The 9,851-nt window shown below is 32.2% G+C and overlaps 2 protein-coding genes across 2 annotated transcripts; both read right to left on the bottom strand.

Annotated features, from left to right (window-relative positions):
* Nucleotides 1-3,311: 3,311 nt before the first annotated feature.
* Nucleotides 3,312-4,476, bottom strand: LOC133778953 (protein ALP1-like). The gene is made up of 3 exons (XM_062218964.1): nt 4,108-4,476; nt 3,786-4,014; nt 3,312-3,706 (listed from the first exon to the last, which is right to left on the bottom strand). Exons 1-3 carry the CDS (start codon nt 4,474-4,476, stop codon nt 3,312-3,314), a joined length of 993 nt encoding a protein of 330 aa, XP_062074948.1.
* A 352-nt stretch (nt 4,477-4,828) lies between these two features.
* Nucleotides 4,829-5,839, bottom strand: LOC133778952 (uncharacterized). The gene is made up of 3 exons (XM_062218963.1): nt 5,567-5,839; nt 5,059-5,452; nt 4,829-4,965 (listed from the first exon to the last, which is right to left on the bottom strand). The coding sequence occupies exons 1-3, from the start codon at nt 5,837-5,839 to the stop codon at nt 4,829-4,831; spliced, it is 804 nt and encodes a 267-aa protein (XP_062074947.1).
* Between the last annotated feature and the right edge of the window lie 4,012 nt (nt 5,840-9,851).

The following is a 9,851-nucleotide window of genomic DNA, read 5'->3' as shown; positions in this document are numbered from 1 at the left end:
AGAGAAAAGAAAAAGATACTTAATTCAAACTTGGAAAAAAATACGAAAAAAGTGAAAAAAAAAAAGAATGATTTTAAAAAAATTACATAAACAAAATGAATAGAAAAAAAATAATGTGTACAATAAAAAAAAAAAAAAAAAAGTGAAAAAATGGAAGAAAAAAACGTACAATAAACAAAAATTACAAACACGGTAAGGCCGAAAATAAAATAAAAAAAAATTAAAATATAAAATGAAGTAATTATATAATATAAAAATAATACTATGTATTGTAAAAAAAGTGATTCTGAAAAAAAATTATAAAAAAGAATATGTAAAGTAAGAAAAAGAAGGAAAAAGTGAAAAAGAAAATAATTCTAAAAAAATTTACATAATCGTACAACTATCATAAGCACCACATTTTTTTATCCAATAAGAAATTTGGGAAAGTTTTGGTGTACGTAAAAAAGTACACGAGTCTTTTCTCTCTAACTGTGGTCGGTGAGTCTAGACCAGAGTTGTTAAAACGTCTTTGAAATCTACTTTTCAATCATGAATGAAGAAGATTTAGTCTAGCTATGTGAGTCTTTAGCCCTAAATGAAGATGACAATGACATCATGAGTGTTAAAATTGATCCTTTGCTTAAAGAATGGTTTGAGAGCATTGCAAAAACTCTAGTTGCATGTGTTTCAACGAACAAAGCCATACCCTGTGACCCCTTAATTGCAATGGTAATGGCTTTTTGGAAATTAAAATGGATGTTTGATGTAGAATCGCTAGGGAACAACCTATTTCTATTCAGATTTATATTAAAGAGTGATAGGAGGCGAGTTCTGGCAGGAGGCCCCTGGTTGTTTGAGAACAATCTTATGGTATTGAAGGAACCTAATGAAGTTGGAGAGTATACCCATATGAGTTTTTCTTTGGCCTCATTTTGGGTTCAATTTCATCGAGTGCCTATTTTTCTGTAAGACAAAAAATTGGGGAAACCACTTAGGTGGTTTGAAAGGTGTTGTTGAGAAAGTGGACGTTAATTCATTGGATGACTGTCTCAGTAAGTTCTTACGAGTTTGTGTTTCTTTGGATATTTTGAAACCGATGTCTTCAGTGGTTAAGGTTGGATTGGTTAAGGGAGAAGAGAATGCGTTACTAGCTTTTAAGTATGAATGACTCCTTAACCTTTACTACAACTGTGAGATTATTTGTCGCCCTCTACGTAAGTGCCCCCAAAAGCATGGTTGTCTAGTTGGAATGACTAATTTCATATATGGAGATTGGATTTGGGCAACCCTGCTATCCTGACCTAGTTTTCTATCTAATTATAAGCATAGTAGGAAAGGCCATGGCATTGATCAAGTTAAGAAACACTCTCCCTTACCTATTGGGTACCCGAATCTCGTACTATAAGTGGTGCTCTAATAGTTCAGTTAGTTGAGCCAAGGTCTGCTATCTAAAATCCTAAATGACAAAAAAAAGAAATGGTAGTGGTGATGGTAGAAATTTTATCAATAAGGAAAAAGAGGCTATTGTTGTGTCTTATTCTCCCTATGATGGGGCGAGTAGAGATAATGGTAATCTTATTGGAGATTTTCCCATGTTTTTGGGTGGATCCATGGACTCAAGTGTTGGGAAATAATGAGGCTACACCACCACAATATCTAGAATCTACACAAAATTATGCTTGACAGATACCAAAGAAAGATTGAGAAAGATTATTGGAACACAATTCTTCAACATTGATGATGCTTCAAAACCATTGTTGAATTCACCACTTTGAACTTCTTCTTCAATGAAAAAACACAATCAAAGACTTATACACGATTTGTATTACTATCATAATCATCATTGATGCTTGCGACTTTTTCTAAGAGGAAATGAGAATTGAGATTGAACAAATGATAAATATCGAATTTGTCTATTTTTAATTCATTATTCTTCTATAATTATGCACTTGACTATTTATTTATATATGTTTAATTAGTTTATATTGTGCTTTTAGGGCTTCCAAGACATTTGAATGAAAAAAATAAATTTGGGATGTTTTACAAGCAACGGTTAAACTCTGAATTACAAGTCTGAAACTTCACACTTGATTTTGAAAAAATTTCATTACTCTTTTTGGAAATCTTTCTAGAAATACAAGTTTTATATATTTTTCTTAGCTTTCCATAACTTTTTGAATCGCCAAATTCCAAGCTATATTGAGCAAGTTATGGTCAAAATATCGTCAGTGGCTGCAGTTGAAGAAACACGAAAAAATGAAGAAAAATGCACGCATGTTGAAAATGGTCACTGACTGCAGCCTGGGGAACCAAACACAGTGGTCACGGCCGTTATAAACCTTTGTTCGTGCCCAAAGCCCGATAAATGCACTTAATCGACTCTTGTGGCTGCATCTGCCAAGAAATACTGGTCACTGCCAGCGATAGAAACTCTTTTTAATTTTTAAATTTTAAATGTATTTTTCAAGGGTCTATAAAATGAATTAAGGTTAACTTTTAGAATAACTTTGGATTGAGAATTTGAGTCTATAGCGGTAGATGAGAAGAAAAGACATCATCATCTACACTCTTCAATCTAGTTTTTCTTTCTTATATAAAACTTATTTATTTTCATTGAATATTTATGTTTGTAATCATGAATTTAATTATGGAGTAGTTTCCTTTTAGGTTAATGGTTATTTCAAAACCCTAGACACGAGATCCTAAATGCATTGATGAATTTTATTCCTTCTATTCCCTTATATTAAATTGCTTCTATTTTTCAATTTAAATGTTAAGGGGTTGATTGGTTCGTGATGAGAAAACGAGTTTTCTAAAATTGTGATTCTGAAATGAAAATCTAAATTTAGTTGTTGAAAACATGTTTCTGAAAATGTGTTTGGTTCACTGTCTGTAAATTGTTTTTGAATTTTAAAAAACTGAATCTGTGATTGGTAATAAATTTGAAAATATAACAGAAACAGAATATGTGATTGGTTCAGCTCAATCTGAAAATTATTTTAATTTTATATATTTTATATATATAGGATGTATTATATTAAATTTTGATTTTTTAAATAAACTTGATTAAGTAAAAATTAATAATATTGATAAATCAAAATTAAAATTTAATAATAGTACATTGATTATATTCATAATAATATTGCATGGTTACTAATTTTGGTTTTTTTCTAAATTAAAGTTACATTTTTTTCAATTATTTAAGTATTGTTGTTATAACTAAGCCACATTTGTCCAGCAATGTCATCTCTAACATTTTCCATCTGGGCCATATAAGCTTGACTGAAATTCAACTCCGGTGTCTCGGAAATTCCTGCTCCATCTCCTTCTTATTGGTTTTCAATTGTTGTATTAGATTGGCTTTCAGTTCCTTCAATATCTTCTACAGTTCTGGCATCAACTGAATATTGTTCAAACATTTCATCATTAATAGAATGCATTCTAATCCAGTTATGGATAGCACAACATGCTATTGGTATTCGACGTTGCTTTCCAAGCAAGTATGGAGGCATTGACTTCAAAATTGGAAACCTGACTTTTAGAAGTCCAAAACAACGTTCAATCACATTACGCAATGATGAGTGTCTATAATTGAATAACTCCATCGCAGCTCTAGGATGGTTCCCTCTTCCTCTAAAACGACGCAAGTGATAACGTTCACCACGATATGGTGCTAGAAACCCAGGCATATTTGGATAACCAGAATCAACAACATAGTATTTTCCTATATTAAAAGAAATTATTAATATATAAGAACACTTGAAAGAAAATTATAATGTATCAAAATTAGTTTATTTTAATACCTTGTGGTGGCATAGGGAAGTTATCATCTTTTCTCATTGCATCAAGAAGCACTCGGGAATCATCGGCTGTTCCTTCCCATCCAACGTAGACATAAGTAAACATCATATTAAAGGAGCATGTAGCCATTACATTTTGTGTTACATCTACTTTTCTTCCTCTAAATGCAAGTTGGTTTAGAGTTGGTGCAACTGCACTTACATGAGTACCATCAATTGCTCCAACACAATCCTGCAGAACAAATTAGATAAATCATTACCAACATCAATTAAATTGATATGAATTATAACTGGTATATTATTAAAATTAACAAATAAAATTTACCTTAAACCATGGGAAATACTTTGAATTATTTTGAATTTCTGCTTGCACAGTGTTAAAGTCAAGAGGCCTTATTACTTCATTTCCTAAATAACACAATGCATCTAGCACTCTACCAAACTGACGACAAACAGTTTCTCTTGAATGTTGATATCTTTCAGCCACAGTTCTAACTCGTTGGTTGTGTGTAACTATCCATAGAAACATGACAACAGCTTCTTCAACACTAATTACCCTATCATGTTCTATGACTTCCATTTCAACTAATCGACGACATAAAGATCTAAAAGTATTAATGTCCATTCTAATTGTGTAAAACAATCTATCAGGGTGTTCATTTAACAGCTCAAGTAAATATTGACATCCAGACATATCTGAAGTGCGTAGTGGTCGTCTAATCTATTGAGATTTTTGCATCTCTTGTAATCGATTAAGCATGATAACTTGACCAATTAATTCTTCGCTTGATGAAGAAGAAGTATCACCAAATAATATTTCAAACTCCTCATCTGAATCATCCATCTTAGGTACCTAATTATGATAATAATAAAAGTTTAATTCGAAAATTCACAAAGGTTAAAGAAATAAAAAGGAACCACATAAGATAGTTCAATCATGACAATAAATACCAAGTTAAGTTCATTACACATTATTTAAGAAAATGTAAACTTCATGGTTTAGTAGTTCATGACAGACAAACTCATAATAAATAAACAATATTAAATCACCCCATCAATGAATCAAGATAAGCACGACGACGCTCCTCATTCATTCTCATGAATATTCCACGCCATTCTGGGGTTGCTACAAACTCTTGCAACCCTTTGAGGTATATTTTGTTATCCAGATTTGGAATACCATCTAGAATGTTTTAACAATCTTCCACATTGTAAGAGTTAGTGACATTGCTGGTTTCCTCGCTAATTCTCCTTTCTCTCGATTCATAGTACTTACGCATAGTCTCACTCCGTACTAGTGATGCCTCAATCTTAGCAGAAATACTTTTTGCAAGTTCTTCCATCACATGGTCGATGGATGGATTGGCCCCTTTGTTCTTTTTCTCTTTTGGTTTTGGTGCATCTGGTGGAGCAGCAGTAGCTCGACGACGTACACCAGTAACTTCTTCCTCCTCTCCATAATTATCACCATCAAATTCAAAACCAACATCAATATGTGCTCCAGTTCCAACAAAATGACGCTCTTGTTGGCGTTCTTCAACTGAAGAAGGCGGAAGTTGAGTGGAGGCATAACTCATCCCACCAGTGGTTGTTGTATTATTGAATATTTCTCCAAGCATCTCATAATGTTGCAATCCTTTTTTTCGAAATCTTTTCGCATTTGGATATTTCTACAAAAATCCAAAAACACATAACGTTACAATGTAACATGAATTTAGAATAATCAAGTAATCAACAACACAAGTATAATATAAGTATATCACATTTAGATAAGTGTCTCATACTTCATCATTTGCTGTAACAGTATTTGTTTGAGGATCCCATCCCATACCAGTTTGTTCCAAAAGATGAGAAAATTCACGATGTGCCTTTCTTAACCGATTGAATTTGGATTTCAATTGAGGCATTTTATATCTCTTTCCAAAAGAATTTAATATGTCATTTTCTATTTTCAGCCATCCTTTTTTGGCTTCTTCATATAGAAGACTAATAAAATGTGATTCAATAGCCTCAGGCCAAGAAGCATGATCGTCAATGTCTACATTCTTCTCATCCATCTAATCATAATTTTAACTATCACAATCTATGTCTTCATAAATAATGCTTCTTTTAAATTTAATAGCCCAAGTTTTCAAAATCAAACATTCAAATCAAAGAATTCCAGAGATGTAAAGAAAGTAGAGAGAGGGAGAGAAAGAGCTCACCTTAGATGATGCAGGTTGAGCGTAAATGGACTACAATGGTGTGATGGTGTTGTGATCAGCTGTTGCTTCAAACAAAAGATAAAAAAATAAAAAATAAAAACAATGCAAAACTTTTAGATTGGTATTCATCAAGAAGTCGAATATATGCTAATATACTAAACTCAACACAAAACAGAACACTATAAAGATTAAGAAAAACAAGAGAACTAAACTTATGAATCAAAACAGAAAGTAAAAATAAAAGGCAAGAAATTTTATTTTGTTTCGGCCTCAACAGTAATGGCCTACTTCCAGCTGTTTCACTCCAAACTAGAAATCAAAATGTCAACTAATTAATATTGTTGGCTGCCAATCTGTCAACTTAAGATTGTCGCCAATATTTTTCATAAGGTTTTCCATTCTCTTTTTTAATTTTGATCATGTTATAGATTTATTTCACAGTCAAATTCCTAAAAGAAAACAATTTATATAACAATACTTTTATCAGCACCACCCATTTTAATATTTCCTGAGAACAAATTAAAAAATGGTTTGCACACTATACATGACAATGTGTCTATTATTCCTTATATTCCTTTCTTAAATTGAAAAGTTTGTCTTTCAATAAATTCAACAGAATTCATCACAAAATAAGAAAAAAATTAACTCATCACCTCGTCCAAATAAAGTACAAACTTCATTCTCTTTTTTTTTTTTCCAATGAAACCCGTCACAAAGGAACAAACCAGTAAAACACAAAGGAAAAACAAAACCAGGAAACACAAATTCAAAGTACTCCAAAACTGAAAACAAAATATAGACCACAAAAAATGAAGTTGCAAACATATAAATCGAACATGCTTATACAAAGAAACCTCAATCCAGTTAGTCAGACTATACCTCAACCCGACTGTCGCACTCAGTCCGGCAATGGTGTCTCTCCGTCAACCCGCAATCTTAGGTCGAAAATGCTTCTCCCCTGCCTGCCGCCGGCAACGGCGTCCCTCTGCTGCAAATCAGCCAGCTGCACATGAGAAACCCCTCTACATATATATATATATATATTCGGAACTAAGTCCCTCTACTGCAAATCAGCCAGCTGCACATGAGAAACCCCTCTATATATATATTAGGAACTATACTTAAATATATATATACCCCTGACCTTCACTACTCAAAAGCTATACGAGCTTTACTTAAAGCTTTATATATATATATATATACTCAGACCTTTACTACTTTACTACTCAGAGATACTTATATATATATATACTTAAATGTATTATATGAGAAGATTTTACCTTGTGTTAAATGGAGAAGAAGAGTAGATCTAGAGCACGAGAAGACTGGTTGATCTGATTAATGACAGAGGAGAAGAGAAGTTTCAATGGTATGGTTTTGTTGAGAGAAGAAGAAGAACTCTGCTTTTCACAAGAGAGGACGCGCAGAGAGAAAATGAGAAGAAGAAAGTTCACAAAAAGATTTTAGGGGTTTTAGATTGGAATTTTACAAAACTTAGAAAACGTGATTTTATTGTTTTCTCATTTCCATTATAAATTTGGGATACTGATTTCAATTTAGTTTTCAAAAATAAAATTCCAATCAGAGATTTTAAAGGGTCCCACTAAGTTTTAGTATTTGAAAACATTAAATTGTATCCCAATAACATACCAATCATACCCTAAGAATCTTGTAAAATCTTGTTTAGATGGCCACTAATTAGGATTTTGCATTGTTCTGTTGTCATCTTAGGATTGATATTCACATAATAATTTAGGATTCTAAGTAGAGTAATAAATTGCAATTAAGGTATTGTGACAGGTATTTTAATTGTGATGAAGAATTGAACCTAGACTAAATGAATTGCATGTTTAATGAATTTATTGCCTAGATTAACTTGTTTCCATTGAATGTACTACTTTTCCTAGGTTAAATAGAACGCATGATTAATGGATTTATTGCTTGGTAAAAATAATTAATTAAGAGCGCTTAGTTTTAATTAATTATAATAGGAAAAAGTGTGATAATTGACTGCTTAAGTGTTTTCTACGAGATTAATAGTTTAATTGAGAATATGGAATATTATTCGTCATTGTTGATAGATTGATTGTTGAAGGTGGAGAATAATTCTTAACTGTTTTTTTTTTAATCTTATTATCTATTTTTATTTGTTTATAACTTTATTTTATGTTATTTCATCTTAAAATAAAATCCCATATTTAATTCTTGTTTTTATTTTGAATAATAATCCTTATAGGTTCGACCCTTACTACCACTTTATTAATAATTTAATGAGCAATTAGGAATAAATGTAATTAAATTTGGTATGGCACACGACACGCATCAACAAGCCTTAAACTCACAAAGTCACACACTTTCTTTATGAGTTTCTTGGAGAAAACTTGAGATTCTTGAAAGCTAGAGAGAGAGAGGTTAGAGATATATTTTAGAGAGTGATCAAGTCTTCCAAAACTCTATGAGGACTATTTTATAGTGTAGGCACAGTCATTAGGTCTAACAAATAGGATAGAGCTAAAGAACTCTTCATTTGGAGCTTAAAACACGTGTCCAAACACGTTAGGCGACGCGATGCGTCGCTTGCGTGTAGGCAATGCATTGTCTCTTGGGGCTTTTGAGCCCCTTTGCATTTAGGCGATGCAATGCCTCCTCCTCTGACTTGTGACCCCTTCAATGGGCCTAAATTCTTTGGTACTCTTAAGGTAACCAATAATTCTCTCGATGCTTCATATTTGGATTGCTAGTAAGCCTATTAAGTTTACTAACCTTATATGCAATATCCGCTCTTGTGTAATAAGCAACGTACATTAGTCTTCCTATTACACTTGCATATTCCAATTGAGTCACCACTCTTCCTTCGTTCTTTTCATACTTTACGTTTAAATCGAACGATGTATATGCTTCTTTGATTTTGAGATGACTTAATGTGTCGAGCACTTTCTCAACATAATGGGTTTGACTCAACACGAAAGCCCTACTATTCCTTCAAACTTTAATACCTACAATGGTATCCACCTCTCCAAGGTCCTTCACTTTAAAGTTAGAAGATAGAAACTTCTTTGTTTCTATTATTCCTCTCACGTCATTACTCAAAATCGACATATCATCTACATATAGACACACTAAGACATAGTCATCACAAGTCTTAGAGTATAAACACTTGTCCGCATTGTTGTGTCTAAATCCATTTGAAACAATGACTTTATCAAACTTCTCATGCCATTTTTTTGGAACTATAGTAAAACATCTCTATAGTAATAATGTTGGGGCCAATGTATTTTATTACTATGAATATGTTATAACTTAATATAATTATATCTATAAAATGTTTTAAATATACTTATTTAAATTTTAAATTAAATAATAATTTATAAAACACGTCAAATTCAATGTGTAATCATTGATAAACGAAAATGACATAAATATATAGTTACAATGTACATATCTATATAATGTTGAAAATATAAAAAGTTATTTTAGAAATCTAAATTAATAATTAATTTTATCATAAATTTTTAGATGCATAAGATAACATATATATAAATATATTTAATGTTAAGACAATTATTACCCTATGGAGGCATATTTTCTAAAGGCGGGATCAAGAAACATGATAACTTATTACAATGTGAAGTTTATTCCTATTTATAACTAGTCACAAGTTGGAGCTAAAACCTTTTATGATTATATGAGAGTTATTCCAATATGGAGTAACACTTTAGGGACTCGCCCTGGCAACTCGCACTCCACGTGCTCAACGCTGCTCCCGGCCCCTTGCCTTACTCGGCCTTGCACTCATCGTGCCCAACGCCGTTCCCGGCCCCTGCCGACCTCGGCCTACACCGTTCCTGGCTCTTGCCGATCATTC

The sequence above is a fragment of the Humulus lupulus genome, chromosome 5, assembly GCF_963169125.1.
Source record: "Humulus lupulus chromosome 5, drHumLupu1.1, whole genome shotgun sequence".
In the NCBI taxonomy this organism is placed as follows: Eukaryota; Viridiplantae; Streptophyta; class Magnoliopsida; order Rosales; family Cannabaceae; genus Humulus; species Humulus lupulus.
This window is presented reverse-complemented; position numbering and strand designations above follow the sequence as displayed.

Bases quoted from the DNA above. Each gene is read 5' to 3' on its own strand.
- LOC133778953 (XM_062218964.1), bottom strand. From the start codon at position 4,476: ATGTCTGGATGTCAATATTTACTTGAGCTGTTAAATGAACACCCTGAT. The intron at 4,015-4,107 runs GTAAATTTTATT...TTTGTTCTGCAG, and splicing joins AGTATTTCCCATGGTTTAAG to GATTGTGTTGGAGCAATTGA. The intron at 3,707-3,785 runs GTATTAAAATAA...CTTTTAATATAG, and splicing joins CTTCCCTATGCCACCACAAG to GAAAATACTATGTTGTTGAT.
- LOC133778952 (XM_062218963.1), bottom strand. From the start codon at position 5,839: ATGGATGAGAAGAATGTAGACATTGACGATCATGCTTCTTGGCCTGAG. The intron at 5,453-5,566 runs GTATGAGACACT...GGATTTTTGTAG, and splicing joins CTGTTACAGCAAATGATGAA to AAATATCCAAATGCGAAAAG. The intron at 4,966-5,058 runs GTAAGTACTATG...AAAACATTCTAG, and splicing joins AGTACGGAGTGAGACTATGC to ATGGTATTCCAAATCTGGAT.